The following is an 18,713-nucleotide window of genomic DNA, read 5'->3' as shown; positions in this document are numbered from 1 at the left end:
CCTGGGAAGGGCCAGCTCTGTGGGGGAGGGGCGTCCACCGAAGGAAAGCAAAGAAACAGAAACATCATCGCCAACAAGCTGGATGTCCATTCAGAGACCCAATCTGAAAGTCAGCAATTAAAAAGAGGACAGGTGGATAAATCCACAAAGATGGGAAGAAACCAGCGCAAAAAGGCTGAAGACGCCTGAAATCAGAATGCCTCTTCTCCTTCAGGGGATCGCAGCTCGTCATCAGCAAGGGAATAAGGCCTGATGGAGAATGAGTGTGATGAATTGTCAGAATCAGGCTTCAGAAGGTGGATAATAAGAAACTTCTGTGAGCCATAAGAACATGTTCTAACCCAATGCAAAGAAACTAAGAATCTTGAAAAAAGGTTTGACGAAATGCTAACGAGAATAGATAAGTTAGAGAGGAATATAAGTAGATTAATGGAGCTGAAAAACACGAGAACTTCGCGAAGTGTGCACAAGTTTTAACAGTCAAATTGACCAAGCAGAAGAAAGGGTATCAGAGGTCAAAGACCACTCAATAAAATGAGAAGACAAGATTAGAGAAAAAAGGGTAAAAAGGAATCAGCAAAGTCTCCAAGAAATATGGGAGTATGTGAAAAGGCCTAATCTATGTTTGATAGGTGTACCTGAATGTGACGAAGAGAATGAATCCAAGCTGGAAAATATTCTTCAGGATATTATTCAGGAAAACTTCCCAACTGAGCAAGGCAGGACAATATTCAACTCCAGGTAATACAGAGAACACCACAGAGATACTCCTCAAGAAGAGCAACCCCAAGGCACGTAATCCTCGGATTCACCAGGGTTGAAATGAAGGAGAAAATGCTAAGGGCAGTCAGAGAAAGGTCAGGTGACCCACAAAGGGAAGCCTGTCAGACTCACAGCAGCTCTCTCAGCAGAAACCCTACAAGCCAGAAGAGAGTGGGGGGCTAATATTTAACTTCCTTAAAGAAAAGAACTTTCAACCCAGAATTTCATATCCAGCCAAACTAACCTTCGTAAGTGAAGGAAAAATAAACTCTTTTGTGAACAAGCAAGTACTCAGAGATTTCATCACCACCAGGCCTGCTTTACAAGAGCTTCCCAAAGAAGCACTACACATATAAAGGAACAACCAGTATCAGCCATTCAGAAAATATACCAAAAGATAAAGAGCATCAACATAATGAAGAATCTATATCAACTAATGGGCAAAACAGCCAGCTAGCATTAAATGGCAGTATTAAACTCACTGTGTTAATATTAATCCTAAATTTAAATCGACTAAAGGCCCCAATCAAAAGACACAGACAGGCAAATAGGATAAAAAGCCAAAACCCATCAGTATGCTGCATCCAGACCCATCTCACATGCAAGGATACACAAAGACTCAAAACAAAGGAATGGAGGAAGATTTACCAACCAAATGGAGAGCAAAAAATAAAAAATAAAAAGCAGAAGTTGCAATTCTTGCCTCTGATAAAATAGACTTTAAAGCAACAGAGATCAAAAGAGGCAAAGAAGGACATTGCATAATGGTAAAAAGATCAATGCAACAAGAAAAGCTAACGATCCTAAATATATATGCACCCAATACAGGAGCACCCAGATTCATAAGGCAAGTTCTTTTTTTTTTTTTTGAGATGGAGTTTCGCTCTTGTTACCCAGGCTGGAGTGCAATGGCACAATCTTGGCTCACCGCAACCTCCGCCTCCTGGGTTCAGGCAATTCTCCAGCCTCAGCCTCCTGAGTAGCTGGGATTACAGGCACGCGCCACATGCCCAGCTAATTTTTTGTCTTTTGGTAGAGACGGGGTTTCACCATGTTGACCAGGATTGTCTCGATCTCTTGACCTCGTGATCCACCCTCCTCGGCCTCCCAAAGTGCTGGGATTACAGGCTTGAGCCACCGCACCCGGCCTAAGGCAAGTTCTTAATGACTTATACAGGAACTTAGACTCCCACACAATAACAGTGGGAGACTTTAACATCACATTGTCAATATTAGACAGATCAAGGAGACAGAAAATTAACAAGGATATCCAGGACTTGAACTCAGACCTGGAACAAGTAAACTTAATAAACATTTACAGATCTCTTGACCCCAAATCCACAAAACATACATTCTTCTCAGTACCACATCACACCTACTCTAAAAGTGACTACATAATTGGAAGTAAATCACTCCTCAGTAATTGCATAGCATTTCACAGGTTTAAATGAAATATTGGTTGGCTGCTTGTTTGTTATTTTCCTCCCTTATTCCTTTCTGTCTCTATTGTTAAACACAATTACTGGCATAAAAGAGGTTTTTAATACCCATTTTTAGACTGCATTCTAGCCTGGGCAACAAAGCAAGACTCTCGTTCTCTCTCCCTCTTTCTCTTCCTCTTTCTTTCTCTCTTTCATTCTTTTTTCCTTTCTTTCTTTCTCTCTTTCTTTCTTTCTTTTTTTTTTTTCCAAAAACAAACAAAAAATTAGCTGAATGTGGCGGTGCATGCCTATAGTCCCAGGTACTTGGGAGGCTAAAGCAGGAAGATCACTTGAGCCGGGGAGGTGAGGGTGGAGGTTGCAGTGAGTCAAGATCATGCCACTGCACTCCAGCATGGGCAACAGAGAGAGACCATGTCTCAAAAAAATAAAATAGGGGTGGCTCAAACCTATAATCCCAATACTTTGGGAGGCTGAAGTGGGTGGATCACTTGAGGCCAGGAGTTTGAGACCAGCCTGGTCAACATGATGAAACCCCATCTCTATTAAAAATATAAAAATTAGCCAGGCTGATGGTGTATGCCTATAATCCCAGCTACTTACTTGGGAGACTTAGGCATGAGAATTGCTTGAACCTATGAGAAGGAGGCTTCAATGAGCTGAGATCACACCACTGCACTCCAGGCTGGATGAAAGAGTGAGACCCTGACTCAAAATGAAATAAAATAAAATAACACAGTTTTCAAGGTAGAAGTCTTATAGTCAGCCTTACTGTTGTTGACAAGGACATGGTCCTGAGCACAGAAATCTCGGTAGTTGATAAAGACAGGAAGACAGAAACTTCTTAAAAGAAGTTTCCAGATTTTGCGTCTTCTGACATCTCAGCTAAATGACTCTGAGGAAGAGGATACCACTTACCAGTTTTGAGACACAGGAAGGTTATATTCTGTTCCTCAAAATCATTTAGCTGAGATGGAATTTGCCTCTCTCAGATTGGGGAAAGTGTTTGAACTCTGCTCACAGCCCTCTGTCAGTTACACTGCCTTGCTGAGTTCCCTCACCCTTCTTTAGATAGAATTCTGTTGGCTTCTGTAGTCCTCACTTTCCTCTTTTGCCAAATGCTCAGGTAGCCTTGGCTGAATCTTCCAGATTTGGTAAAGCTGTATGGGCTTCCTGTGCCTTTTGGTAGTTAGGAGTCACTGAAGTGGGGTTACTTCTGCTAGAGTGGCAAGAAGAAAAGGGTCATAACTCAGCCTGTATAGTGCAGGGGGCTTTTTGACTCTTCACTACACTCCAGGCAGGGGAATTCATTAATTATATTTATTTATTTATTTTGAGACAAGTCTTGCTCTGTCACCAGGCTGGAGTGCAGTGGCACAATCTCGGCTCACTACAGTCTCTGCCTCCTGAGTTCAAGTGATTCTCCTGCCTCAGCCTCCAGAATAGCTGGGACTACAGACATGTGCCACAGTGCCCAGCTAATTTTTGTATTTTTAGTGGAGACAAAGTTTCACCATGTTGGGCTGGCTGGTCTCAGTCTCCTGACTTCACGATCTGGCCTCGTAGGCCTCCCAAAATGCTGGGATTACAGGCGTGAGCCATGGCACCCAGCCGGGAATTTATTTATATAATTACCTTAAATGAGTACCAGGTAGAGGCTAGAGGCCATCTATAAAGCTATTTACAGGCCTTTAAAATACATTGACATTGGCTTCTTCCTTTAACCCTCTGCTTGCACCAGAACATCTGGTGAGACTATACTGCTCACCGTTTCTAGGTTACGTTGTCTTCCCTTGCAATGGAAATTACTTTTTATCCGGTTTCTTGTTTCTTGCTTGGGTTCTCTCTTAGGTCTTCTGTCTGACTTAGGACTTGATAGTGGTGATGGTGGCACTACTTTGACAATATACCACTGAATTGTATTATGTATTCATTCTTTTAAGAGTAAGTTTTATAGTACTCTTTATCACCCAGGATGGAGCATAGTGGCACGGTCTTGGTTCACTGGCAACCTCCACCTTCCTGGTACATGTGATTCTTGTGTCTGAGCCTTCTGAGTTGCTTGGATTACAGGTGTCCACCACTACACCTACCTAACTTTTGTGTGTGTGTATATATATATATACACACACACACACACACATATATATATATATATATATTTTTTTTTTTTTTTTTGAGACGGAGTTTTGCTAGTTACCCCGGCTGGAGTGCAATGGCGCGATCTCGGCTCACCGCAACCTCTGCCTCCTGGGTTCAAGCAATTCTCCTGCCTCAGCCTCCCGAGCTGGGATTACAGGCAGGCGCCACCACGCCTAGCTAATTTTTGTATTTTTATTAGAGACGGGGTTTCACCATGTTGACCAGGATGGTCTCGATCTCTTGACCCGTGATCCGCCCGCCTTGGCCTCCCAAAGTGCTGGGATTACAGGCTTGAGCCACCGCGCCCGGCTATATTTTTTTTTTTTTGATAGAGAAAGGGTTTCATCATGTTAGCCAGGCTGATCTTGAACTCCTGACCTCAAGTGATCTGTCCGCCTCAGACTCCCAAAGTGCTTGAATTATAGGTGTGAGCCATTGCATCCAGCCCATTTTTAAAAGTTATACTATATTCTATAACTGTGAAGAAGTTGTGAGTTATTCTTTAGTATTACCTGGCATTCTTTTTGTCTTTTTCTTTCTTTTTTTGAGAGAGGATTTTGCTCTGTTGCCCCAGATGGAGTGCATTGGCATGCTCACGGCTCACTGCCGTGTCAACCTCCCAGGCTCAAGCTATTCTCATACCTCAGCCTCCCTAGTAGCTGGGACTATAGACATGCACCACCATGCCTAGCTAATTTTTTTGTATTTTTTGTAGAGGCGGGGTTTTGCCATGTTGCCCAAGCTGGTCTCAAACTCCTGAGCTCAAGTGATTCACCTGCCTCAGCCTTCCAAAATGCTTGGGTTACAGGTGTGAACCTTACTGTTATTTTTTTTGAGACAGTGTCTCCTTTGTCACCCAAGCTGAAGTGCAGTGATGCAATCTCAGCTCACTGCAACCTCTGCCTCCTGGGTTCAAGTGATTCTCCTGCCTCAGCCTCCCAAGAAGCTGAGATTACAGGTGCCCATCACAATGCCCAGCTAATTTTTGTATTATTTATTTATTTGTTTTGAGATGGAGCTTTGCTCTTGTTGCCCAGGCTGGAATGCAGTGGTGCAATTTCAACTTATCAACCTCCACCTCCCAGGTTAAAGCAATTCTCCTGCCTCAGCCTCCCAAGTCGCTCCGATTACAGGCATGGGCCACCACACCTGGGTAATTTTGTGTTTTTAGTAGAGACGGGGTTTCTCCATGTTGATCAGGCTGGTCTTGAACTCCTGACCTCAGGTGATCCGCCCATCTTGGCCTCCCAAAGTGCTGGGATTATGGGCATGAATGAGCCTTATTTTTAGAGACAAGGACTCACTCTGTTGCCTAGGCTGGAGTGCAGTGATGTGATTATGGCTCACTGCACCCTTGAACTCCTGGGCACGGCAGAAGTGATCCTCCCACTTTATAGGCGTGTGCAACCATACCAGCCAGTTTTTAAAATTTTTATTGAGAAGTTGCCTTGCTGTGTTGCCCAGGCTGGTCTCAAATTCCTGGCCTCAAGTGATTCACCCACCTTGGCCTCCCAGCAGTGTGGGGATTACAGGTGTGAGCCACCATCCCTGGCCTGCCATTCTGATTTGTTTATGCCTATCCTGTTGAAACTGTTGGACAGTGTTATTATTTGTTAATTGATTCTTTCATCCAACCAATATCTGAGTGGCATTAAGATGCTGGGATATGCTGGTAAATGTAATGTAATCTTTGACCCTAAGGAGCTTCAGTTTGTGTGTAAAATGGGTATCTGGGAGTATTCCGCTTCTACTCGCCTATGATATTTTACCCTGCCTCAGCCTCCCAAAGTGCTGGGATTACAAGCCTGAGCCACCGTGCCTGGCCTACAATGCATATTTTTAAAAAATAGTATTTTCTACCCTGTAATGTAGTTAAGAGTTTGTAAATTTCCTTTTTTTTTTTTTTTTTTTTAAAAAACAGTCTTGCTCTGTTGCCAGGCTGGAGTGCAGTGGCGCTATCTCACCTCACTGCAGCCTCCGTTCCCTGTATTCAAATGATTCTTCCGCCTCAGCCTCCTTAGTTGCTGGGATTACAGGTGCCCACCACTATGTGCAGCTAATTTTACTATTTTTCATACAGACAGGGTTTCGCCATCCATGTTGGCCAGGCTGGTCTCAAACTCCTGACCTCAGGTGATCCACCCTTCAACTCCATAGTATGAGTTAACATATATATGTAAATTCTAGAAATAAAGTATTATGTCAAACCTCCCAAGAAATTTCCCCAAAAAAGGTGCTAACAGTTGTTATTTTATTTTATTTATTTATTTTGATACAGAATTTCTCCCTCTGTTACCCAGGCTAGAGTGATGTAGTGGTGTTATCTCGATTCACTGTAGCCTCACCTCCCATATTCAAGCAATTCTCCTGCCTCAGTCTCCCAAGTAGCTGGGATTACAGGTGCCTACCACCATGCCTGGCTGATTTTTGTATTTTTAGTAGAGAAGGAGTTTCACCATGTTGGCCAGGCTGGGCTCGAGCTCCTGACCTCAAGTGATTTGCCCTCCTTGGCCTTCCAAAATGCTGGGATTACAGGTGTGAGCCCACTGTGCCCGGCCTTTAATTTCTAAAACTATGCAGTAGTATTACATTCAGGGAACAGCATTTTCTTTTCCTTCATTTGTATTATTATTAAATACATTCATGCATTGCTTAATGACAGGAATACATTTTGAGAAATGGATCATCAAGTGATTTTGTCATTTTGTAACATCGTTGGGTATACTTACACAAACTAGATGTTATAGCCGTCTATACAGTTAGGCTATATTGTATAGCCTGTTACTCCTAGGCCACAAAACTGTATAGTGTGTTACTGTACTCAATAATTGTGTCAACTGCCATAGGCAATTGTGACACAACGGTGTTTGCATATTTAAATATAGAAAAGGTAATGCATCGTGTCACCAAATACAGTAGCTGTGATGTCACTGGGTGATAGGAATTTTTCAGTGCCATTATAATCTTATGGAACCATTGTTTTATACGCATGCATTTTGTTGTTGATCAAAACGTAGTTAAGCAGTACATGCTCACTTTGGTCTGGGTGCGGTGGTTCACACCTATAATCCCAGCACTTTGGGAGGCCAAGGTGGGCAGATTGCCTGAGATCAGAAGTTCAAGACCAGCTTGGCCAACATGGTGAAACCCTGTCTCTACTAAAAATACAAAAATTAGTGGAGTACGGTGACATGCACCTGTAATCCTAGCTACTCGAGAGGGTGAAGCAGAAGAATCACTTGAACCCAAGAGGCAGAGGTTGCAGTGAGCTGAGATTGCACCACTGCACTCCAGCCTGGGCAACAAGAGTGAAACTTCAACTCAAAAAACAAAAATGCTCACTTTGTTTATCAGACAATGAATATGTTTGACAGATATACATACATATTTATCAAATGAACTCTTTTTAGGGGGGAAACCTTAATTAAGGGTAGCCTGGTATTTTTAAATGGCTGCCTGGAGGACAAGTGCTATAAGGAAATTTCAGTGGTATTTGCAGTTGACATTGGCATAAAATGGGGGGATAAACAGACCCCAGGTGAATTGATAGATGGATGTCTGAACATGTTCAGGAATGATGTCCTGAATAATGTTTGCCTCCTGAGTCATGTAGGCAGAGAGATGATAAAAGATGTTCCTCTCGCCGGGCGCGGTGGCTCAAACCTGTAATCCCAGCACTTTGGGAGGCCGAGGTGGGTGGATCACGAGGTCGAGAGATCGAGACTATCCTGGTCAACATGGTGAAACCCCGTCTCTACTAAAAGTGCAAAAAATTAGCTGGGCATGGTGGCACGTGCCTGTAATCCCAGCTACTCAGGAGGCTGAGGCAGGAGAATTGCCTGAGCCCAGGAGGCGGAGGTTGCGGTGAGCCGAGATCGCGCCATTGCACTCCAGCCTGGGTAACAAGGGCGAAACTCTGTCTAAAAAAAAAAAAAAAAAAAAAAAAAAAAGATGTTCCTCCCTTTCAATGCCAGCTAATTCTGATACTAACTACCTGGAGTTAGTCTCAGACTCCACAGGTTGAAGGGTTTGGTCACGTAAGACTGTTCTTCAGACACCAGTTGCAATGATCAGTTATTAGGTCTCAAGGTTACCTACACTTCTGTCTGATTTGACTTACAAAATTGGAGGTTCCCACAGTGTACCTCTTTAGATTTGATAACTTTTCTAGTATGGCTGCAGAAAACTCAGGGAAACACTTAGCTTATGTTTATCAGTTTTTTATAAAGGATACAATTAGCCAGATGAGGAGATAGGTAGGGCAAAGTCCAGAAGGGTCCTGAGTGTTGAGTGTAGGAGTCTCTGTCCTGTGGAGTATGCCACCTTCCCAGCATGTAGATGGCTTCACCAATTGGGAAGCTCTATAAGCCCTTTTTTGTAGTTGTTTTTATGGAGGTGTCATTATGTAGGCATGATTGATTAAATCATTGGCAATGGGTTGTTAGCTCAATCCCATCTCCCCTCCCCAGAAGTTTGTGAGTGGTACTGAAAGTTCTGAGCTTCTGGTCAAGGCTTTGTCTTTCTAGGTCGCCCTCATCCTGACACTATCTAGGGGTCTTCCAAGAGTTGTCTTATTAGAACAAAAGACATTCTTATCACTCTTTTCACCCTTTTCACTCAGGAATTTCCAAGGATTTTAGGAGCTGTATGCCAGGAACCTGGGACAGATCAAGTATCTTTCTATGATACCACAGATGGGGACCCCAAAGCCAGCTCTGGTTGGTATCTAGTGCCTTTAGTTGGCCACTGGATATCTGTTACAGGGCATAAGTGGCCCATTGGGGTTGCTGTTTAACCTGTCTCTGCAGTATTAATCTCATGTACCTTGGCTCATGGCCTGGTCATTTCAGGTCTCACCTAATGCCAGTTGTCTAATCCTTCTCTGGATGCAAGTTCAGCTCTGGAATAGGTGAATGGCTAGGCCGCTATGATTTGCTGTCATCCTGAGCAAAGTTCCAGCTCAGAAACCAGCTTTGCGGAATCATCCCAGAGCCTTTATTTTACTTTTTTTTATTTTTTATTTTTTGAGACAGTCTTGCTCTGTAGCCCAGGCTAGAGTGCAGTGGTAAAGTCATGGCTTACACCAGCTTCAACCTCCCAGGCTGAGGCAATCCTCCTGCTTCAGCCTCCCAAGTAACTGGGATTGCAGGTGTGTACCATGACACCTGACTGATTCAAAACCTTTTGTAGAGATGGGGTTCCACTCTGTTGCCCAGGCTGGTCTCAAACTCCTGGGTTTAAGTGATCCTCTTGCCTCAGCCTCCCAAAATGTAGGGATGAGCCACTGAGCCACTGAACCTGGTCCCAAAGCCTTTTAGAACAGTGTTGAGTTGCCCTTTGTTTGCAGGGGAAAAAATATTTATGGGACATATTTTTCTTCCTAACAAAACAAAAATAGCCATGTGACCTATGTAGGAAGCAGATACATTGTCAGTATACACTAAAAGTCAGGAAATTCATGCTGCCTTTCAGCTGATGAAGTACTCGGACATATTTGAGAATGGGTAATGCTGAGACAGCTGTCTGATTTTTGGTCTCTGATAATGCTTATTTCATTGCATCTCTGAAACTACCCTGCCAAGGAGTTAACCATCCTTGCTACTTTGCATATGGGATAACACAGGTCCAGAGAGATGTAGCTTGACTGAGATCACATGGTGAGTTAGTTGTAGCTTCTGCAAATGTACAGAACTATAGAAACTACTTTTCCTGTGTGTTATTCCAGTAATGATGGTCATTATAATTGATGTACCTGGTATTATGCTAGGTTTGGGGATATAGAAGTGAGAAGAAGATCCCAGTCCCTCATCTGGGACCTCTGTTTTTTTGGTGTCACCTCTCTGCATAGTCAGTTTATTACAGTATTAATGCTACTGTTCTGGTTGATCCTTCTCTCATGCCGCTACCATCTTTTCTGCCAGACTCATGTGTTCTTGCTTGTGGAAAAGCAGATTTGCAAATGTACTCTTTTTCCTGATGGTTGCTTTGCAGATTGGGTATTTTTGTTTGTTGGCTTTTGAGACAGAATTTTGGTCTGTCACTTAGGCTGGAGTGCAGTGGTGCAATCTTGGCTCACTGCAACCTCTGCCTCCTGGGTTCAAGTGATTCTCCTGCCTCAGCCTCCTGAGTAGCTGGCAATACAAGTGTGAGTTACCATGCCTGGCTAATTTTTATTTTTATTTTTTTTAGACAGAGTCTTGCTTTGTCGCCCAAGCTGGGATTATAGGCATAAGCCACCATGCCTGGCCTTTTTTTTCATATTTTTAGTAGAGATGGGTGTTTAGTAGACACCGTGTTAACCAGGTTGGTCTTGATCTCCTGACCTCAGGTGATACACCTGCCTCAGAATCCCAAAGTGCTGGGATTATCGGTATGAACCACTGCGCCTGACCGTTTGGTTTTTTTTTAAGTGAACAAAAGTTGAATGAGATTACTGGCCCTTTAAATAATAATTACTCCCCCTTTTGAGTTATGTAGCATCTTGGGGTGACCTATGACTATTTGTACTTGTCATGACTTCCATTAGATTAAACTCTGGGGGCAAATACATTGCTCTCCATTGTGCTTATATCACACCATTACTTCCAGTGGAATTGTAATAAATTGAGTAAGGGCAAGTGTTTCCTAACGTTATTCCAGGCCCAAAGAACCGTCATCAAGATGGAGTGGCCCTGGGATTAATTTTGGACTTAAAAAAAATTAAAACCAAACTAATTTTTTTATTTAACCAGTTGGCACAGATACAGAGTTAAATAAGATAGATCCATGTATAATTTTTAAAAATTTAGGTCAGGTGGCTCATGCCTTTAATCCCAGCACTTTGGGAGGCTGAGGCATGTGGATCACCTGAGGTCAGGAGTTCAAGACCACCTTGGCCATCAAGGCAAAACCCTATCTCTACTAAAAGTATAAAAACTAGCTGGGCATGGTGACACATGTCTGTAATCCTGGCTACTCAGGAGGTTGAGGCAGGAGAATTGTTTGAATCCAGGAAGTGGAGTTAGAGTGAGCTGAGATGATCACTGTATTCCATCCTGGGCAACAGAGTGAGACTCTGTCTCAAAAGAAAAAAAAAAGAAAAATTTAAGAAATAATCATCAGTGTGTATCTTCCTTTTCTTCTTATTATTATTATTTTTCTTTAAAATAAATCAGCAACCCTTATATGTATAGCTGAAGGGGAAATAATTGAAAGTGTTTATAAGATTTCAAGGTGATGGACTGGGTACGGTGGCCTACTCGGGAACCTGAGGCAGGAGAATCACTTCAACCCGGGAAGGAGACAGTGAGCAGAGATCGTGCCATTGCACTCTAGTGTAGGCTACAAGGGCAGAACTCCATTAAAAAAAAAAAAAGATTTGGCCGGGCGCGGTGGTTCAAGCCTGTAATCCCAGCACTTTGGGAGGCCGAGGCGGGTGGATCACAAGGTCGAGAGATCGAGACCAACCTGGTCAACATGGTGAAACCCCGTCTCTACTAAAAATACAAAAAATTAGCTGGGCATGGTGGTGCGTGCCTATAATCCCAGCTACTCAGGAGGCTGAGTCAGGAGAATTGCCTGAGCCCAGGAGGCGGAGGTTGCAGTGAGCCGAGATCGCGCCATTGCACTCCAACCTGGGTAACAAGAGCGAAACTCCGTCTCAGAAAAAAAAAAAAAAAAAAAAAAAAAAAAGATTTGAAGGTGATGGATTTCAGGCGGACCAGTTTTATCCTTCCCCGATGGTAATTTTGACATATAAATCAGGTATTTTCCTAATTTTCATAATGAGAGTGGGGTTTTTTGTTTGTTTGTTTTGAGACAGGGTCTCACTCTGTTGCCCAGGCTGGAGTGCATTAGGGCAGCCATGGCTCGCTCACTTGTAGCCATGGCTTCTCAGGCTCAAGTGAGCCACCCACCTCAGCCTCTCAAGTAGCTGGGACTATAGGTGCATGCTACCACACCTGGCTAATTTTTTCTATTTTTTTATAGAGACAAGGTCTCATTATATTTCCCAGGCTGGGACTTCTGAGCTCAAGTAATCCCACCTTGGCCTCCTAAAGTGTTGGGATTATAGAGATGAGCCACCACACCCAGGCTCACATGAGATTTTAACAGAGTAAAATACCTATTGGAAATCTTGCACACAAGGCGTCCTTTATTCTGTTACTCTCATTGATAAGAATTCAGACACCTGGATCAATTCTGTTTTGATTTTGCTAAAATCTCTAACTTGATATTTTACTTTTCTTAAAACCTGTATTGTCAGTGAAATGGAATTATGAAAACAGGACCTATAGACAACCTCTTGAATCTATTGATTTTTCATGGTGCCTTTTATAGTTATAATGCTTTGTTCTACAAAAATAATACTCTTTGTTTAGGAAAAAAGGGCTGTGTTGTGTTCCTTCATCTCCCTGCTACTTAGGTTATTTTGTTTTATTTTATTTTATTTTGAGACGGAGTCTCACTCTTGCCAGGCTGGAGTGCAGTGGTGCGATCTCAGCTCACTGCAACCTCCACCTTCCGGGTTCAAGCAGTTCTCTTGCCTCAGCCTCCCAAGTACCTGAAATTACAGGTGTGTGCCACCACGCCCAACTATTTTTTGTATTTTTAGTAGAGATGGGGTTTCACCATGTTGGCCAGGATGGTCTTGATCTCTTGACCTTGTGATCCATCTGTCTCAGCCACCCAAAGTGCTGGGATTACAGGCTGGAGCCACTAATCCCAGCCTGTTACTTAAGTTCTTTAAAATGCTGATTCCTCCTTTTCCTTTCTGGATATGTATTCTGGGCTTTTCCAGTGTCAACCAGTACTCTCTTGATGGGAAATTCAGCTGGACTTGGGTATGTTAATTGGGTTTTCCTAGAACAGTTTGAAGGTCCATCTCATTTGCCTAAACAGATATTCCTTATAATTATGATGAAAATTGGGCCTCTTAGAGACTCATAATTCACTTAAACCATACAGGGTTATGTTTGTCAGCATCTCGTGAGTCAGCTTTTCCAGAGGCAGAGACTGAAGAGTTAGTTCTGAGATTGAATATTATTTATCAGGGTTTTGTTTCGTGTACCTTATTCTCTTATAACCACCTGGTTGGCATTTATCATAGATACAGTTTTGGGAAACAGACAACTACATGGTTAATGAAGATAGAGAAGATGTGAAATTTTATTGCTACCTTTATAGGTTTTTCTTCCTTTGCCCTGTTCTCATTCTTCTCATTTGCCAAAAAAAAAAAAAAAAAAAAAAAAAAAAGTATAAGGAGGCCTGGCATGTTGGCTCACGCCTGTAATCCCAGCACTTTGGGAGGCTGAGGTGGGCAGATCACCTGAGCTTAGGAGTTCAAGGCCAGCCTGGCCAACATGGCAAAACTCTGTCTTTACTAAAAATACAAAAATTAGTTGGACGTGATAGTCCCAGCTACTCAGGAGGCTGAGGCCGAAGAATCGCTTGAACCTGGGAGGTTGCAGTGACCCAAGATTGCGCACCATTGCGCTCAAGCCTGGGCAACAGAGAGAGACAACGTCTCAAAAAAAAAGAAAAGAAAAGAAAAGAAAAAAGTATAAGGAGAATTCATATTTCTGTGAGATCTGTAAATTTAGATTAGAAAATTTAGTTAGCTATGCTTTTAAAAGTCATATAAATAAGCACAAATAGCCGCCAGACTTCTTCCCAGCAAGTGACAGTGGAAGAAAAAGGTAATAAAATAGACTTTTTGTTACTCTGATTGGTAAAAATAAATCTATCCATGGGAAGGTTAATATTGAGTTTACTGTCTTAATGATTCTATATGGTTCCTAGCAATTCTGATCTCAAGGTGGTTGGTTGGTTTTAGAATGTTTAGGTCTCTGGGTAGAATATCTTCTGTGCCTTTTCTGTGAATTGTAAAGTTACATTCGGAAAATAAAGAAAATAAAATCCCTGATTATCCCACTATAGCAATACAACGACTGTAATCATTTTGATGTACAGTTGTGTTGCATTATATGCATTTTCTGAGTTTTGTATGTCCACCTGTGCTTGTTTGAACTTTTTCCCCCGCCCCACTTCCCATACCCTGTTTTCTCAGTCCTGGAGTGAGCATGGGCAGTGGGGATGAGACTCGCCTGTGGCTTCAGTTTGTCTCCTTTTCTAAGTTTCTCTGAGTGAGCATTCACTGTGCTGGCTTTTGATTCTGTTATTTAAAGCAATATATTTTCATACCTTATGGCCCTTAAATGCAAGCCAACCTCTTCATCTGGTGTCAACCAAAGGAAAACTGATCTGTTGCAGCGCTGGAGGAAAAACTGGCAGTGTTGGACTTACCTAAATTGAAAGATGGTATGTTGTTCTTCACCTTGGGGTCTTCTAGTATGATTTTGACAGTGCATGGTTTTTGTTTCACATGCTGACTTTTGCCTCTAACTCCTGAGTTAGATGCAGTTTCACTGAATTCCAGTCCTTTTTTCTATACACATTTTACATAATTATCCATAAGGGTATATTCATTTTTAAGGCTCTTAAAATATACTATATCAAGTATCTTTTCATATTGCTATGCAACTTTTATAGCCATCATTTACAAGATTAGTTTTTGTCTTTTCAGAAGAATTTTGGGAGCTAGTATAATCAGCTTCTGAGAATGTTTTCTAATTTGCATACTCAGGTCTACTCTCAATAGTTCTGCCATAGTTATTTTAAAATAGAAGCAACTGTTATGCTGCTAAGTTGAATATTTCTTAACTAGGCTTATTTTTTTAACAGGAGCATAGATGTATGTGTTCAGGCATATGGGACCTTTTCTGTAACTAGGCTCTGTAGAGTTTAGAATTAAGATCATTTAAATTGGTCTATGATCTTACTGAAGAGTGAGAGGCTAGAGTGCAGTGGTTAAAAACATCGACCTGAATCTGAACTGCCTGCATTTAAAGCTCAGTATTGGTACTCATTTGGTTACTTTGATCAATTTACCTATCCTTTCTTTGCCTTATTCCCCATGGCTAAAATCAGGTTAATAATATTTACCTCATAAGATAGTATCGTGAATATTAAATCAGTGTATTTAGAATAAAATCTGCTGCTGCTGCTGCTGTTGTTGTTGTTGTTGCTGTTGTTGTTGAAGCTGAGTCTCGCTTTGTTGCCCAGGCTGGAGTGCAGTGACACCATCTCGGCTCACTGTAACCTCCTACCTCCCAGGTTCAAGCAATTCTCCTGCCTCAACCTCCCGAGTAGCTGGGACTACAGGTGTATGCCACTACACCTGGCTGATTTTTGTATTTTTTTTTAGTGGAGACGGCATTTCACCATATTAGCCAGGATGGTCTCGATCTCTTGACCTCATGATCTAACCGCCTCGGCCTCCCAAAGTGCTGGGATTACAGGCGTGAGCCACTGTGCCTGGCTAGAATAAGATTTCATTGTCTATTTTGGTGATGGCTGAAAATGCTTATGATACAACCATGAATCTTGAGCACACAAAATGCTTGCTTTTTTTTTTTTTTTTTAAGTTTTAGGCAGTGTAGTTAAACCTTAAATTTCTGTTCTTGTTTGATAGCTAAAGTTTCAGTCGGAATAAATTTAGTGTTGGGCTTATGAATATAATAATGAATCTGAAGTATGTTGTCAACATATAGTATTGCAGGATTGATGTCTAGAAATGCTGTGTTAGATGCTCGTACTGTCTTCTCTATCTTTTCCTTCCCAGTGTCTACTTGACCTTTAGCAAAGTATGACCGTTGTCATGAATCTTTTCTCTCTCTGTCCACAGATTCTGTGTGCTCCTCTGGGCCACAGTGGGTACTTCTTTAAGCACGGAAAGGAAACTTAGGGCTTTGCCAGCTTTGGTATTAGTTCCCCTTGTTTTTCATCCGGGCAGCTGTGGAGGGGGTTGCTTTCCACATACCTGGGTACTCTATTGATATGTTCTGTAGAGGTAATCAACATACTTGAGAGTACACCTGCTTGTTCCATGACTAAACCTTTCTGATTGTGGACACGCATTTGAGTGTTTGCAGTGAATATTTGGTGCTAATGGGTGTCTTAGTTCTGTTATTCTGTAATGTTTCCCAAGAATATTCAGAGCTGTTTATAAAATGCAGTGTGATTGATGTATTAGGTGTTCACTGAGTTTGATCAAGAAGATTTACTTGGAAGGAATTAATTAACAAAACAGTTTCCACTGTTAATAAGATATGCACACTGTTTCTCTGAAGAACTTTTATTTATTCAACGAGTTATTAAGCAGAGGAGACTGATTTTGTGGTAAGTTTGGAGGGGTTAGTTTTAATCCATGTTGGTCAAAGCTGTGAAAGTAGGTTAGAAAATCTGTTTCTCCTCCTGCAGTACTGCTGAGGTTTCTAGTAGGTTGTTTTTCTTCCTAGTCACTTACTGAAACTCAAAGTGAAGCTCAGCCTATGCTATTGTAATGTTTCGTAGTAAACTTCGAGTATTTAACAAGTCTAAAATCAAAGTTTATTATTATTAATAAACATTTTAAAGCCATTCATTTCATGTGACAAGGAATATTAACTCATTTCACCAAATGTGGTATGTTTTTAAAGTTATATTTTCTGTTGCTTTAGTTTTATTGATCTTTGATACATTGATTCAGTGATACTGGTTTCCTATTGTTATATACTTTGTGCTCAAAATTATCATAGAGTTTTGTGTTGTTTTTCTGTGCCTGAGTTTTGTTTCTCATCTGAACAAATCACATCTTTTTCTTGCTGTTCCATTTATACAGTGTCGTTGCTAGAGATGAGCTTCTTTATCCTCCGAGGCAGTGGAGGAAGCATGGAAGCCACTTGGGGAGCATTGCATTGACCAGTGTGTTTTTGTAGTTTCACGGTGGTGGTATTAGGGAAATTATAGGACTGGTTAGATTTGAGTTCAGCAGCCTATAAATCCCATGACTTCCTAGTCTCATGGGTCATGCAACTCAGGCCTGTGCTGCAAATGACACATGCTTAGGAGTAAGGTGAGGGGTATTTTATAGCTCTGATGATTTGTACAGTTCTTAAACATGTATTGATTGCTAACAACTGCTGTCTTTCTCCCAACTTTCCCCACCACCAGTCTTTGTGCATAAGCACAATTTCGGACACAGTTATTTGTACTTATTTATGCTTTTACACCTTCTTCCTTTTATAAAGATTTTAGCTGGTTTATGACTTGAGTTGAAACAAGGAAAAAAGAGGAGACCTGAAATGGTCTGTCCCCTGCCAACCAGAAGCCTCCTGTGATATCCAAACAGAATAGTTGCCTCAGTCTGTCAGCACTTCTGTCTTTGAAGGTGGTTTCTGCTTGAAAAGTGGTGACTATTAGCATAGCCTGGGGATAATTGCTTTTTTTGTCTTCTCTCGGGATACTTTTTTTTTTTTTTCCTCCAGGTAGTTTCTTATTCTTGTTGACTTTGTTTTTCTGGAAGATTAAGCCTGTGGTTAAAATGTTTCGGGTCCCCACATGAACTTTCTGTGGGATTACCCAATTCTGGGGTACCTTCACCAGATCACCAGTGCTAAAGAGGGCAAAGGATCTTCTTGGTTAATAGACAAGGCTATTTTGGAATGAATCTCAAAGTCCAGAAACATCGAGACTTTCCTTCAGTACTTTTTTCTGTTTGGGGTAGCAACTTTACTTAGTGTAGGGGAGAGAGGGGTCAGTTGGGAGGGCTTGTGTTTAAGGGGTTCAGAAACAGGGGATTTAAGTGTGTCTTTTGTGTTTGCAAGGCACTAACACCACTCCCGTCTGTATTTAAATGCTGTCCCCAGGTTACGACTATGGCTATGTCTGCGTGGAGTTTTCACTCTTGGAAGATGCCATCGGATGCATGGAGGCCAACCAGGTTGCTTTATACTTCGGTCAAATGATGCTGGAAGGATATATTTTTTTATATATGGGGAGGGAGGGTTTCAAATGATTTCATTTTGGAAAGGTACAGGAAGTCTATCTTTGAGCACACTGCATTCCAACCAGTGGTTGTGAGGAAAATCTTTAAAAAGGCTGGAAAGCTTTGTCTAGAAAACTTAATGGGCACAGAGTACATTTTAAAAACTAGAGCCCAGGTGCTTTTGGACTAGATTCCAAAGGTAGTAGTTGAAAAAAAAAAAAAAGACACATCTGGAGTGTTTCCTTTTGGAGTGTGACTGAGATGGTAATCCTGATGCAAAGAATGATCCTTGATTGTCTCTTCCTCCAAGGATCTGCCTAGCACAGAAATTCTAGGTCAATAGTTATACGCAGACCTAGACCTAGGGTGAAGACCTCTGATGGTGACTCCTATGGCATCAGGATGCAGGTTACTTCCAAAAGAGAGCTGTCAGGGAAGAGAAGAGGAGTGGATTGTTGGTGTCTATTGCATTCATCATTGTTCTTTGCCAATTGGCGTTGTATACTCAAGTCTTTGGCTGCATA

The 18,713-nt window shown here is 41.8% G+C and overlaps 1 protein-coding gene across 7 annotated transcripts in view; it reads left to right on the top strand.

The window, feature by feature from the left end:
- Nucleotides 1-18,713, top strand: part of RBM6 (RNA binding motif protein 6) — a 144,733-nt gene that overhangs the window by 45,608 nt on the left and 80,412 nt on the right. For 3 of the 7 annotated variants that reach the window (XM_074403815.1, XM_039477241.2, XM_074403817.1), the window contains exon 6: nt 18,071-18,144. The exons of the other annotated variants lie outside the window; for them this stretch is intronic. In XM_074403815.1, coding sequence (XP_074259916.1) covers nt 18,071-18,144 — 74 coding nt within the window. The remainder of the gene's footprint in view (nt 1-18,070; nt 18,145-18,713) is intronic. 7 annotated transcript variants of the gene reach the window in all.

This window comes from Saimiri boliviensis, chromosome 8, assembly GCF_048565385.1.
Source record: "Saimiri boliviensis isolate mSaiBol1 chromosome 8, mSaiBol1.pri, whole genome shotgun sequence".
In the NCBI taxonomy this organism is placed as follows: domain Eukaryota; kingdom Metazoa; phylum Chordata; class Mammalia; order Primates; family Cebidae; genus Saimiri; species Saimiri boliviensis.
Note: the sequence above shows the minus strand (reverse complement) of the source record. Positions and strands in the feature narration are given on the sequence as shown.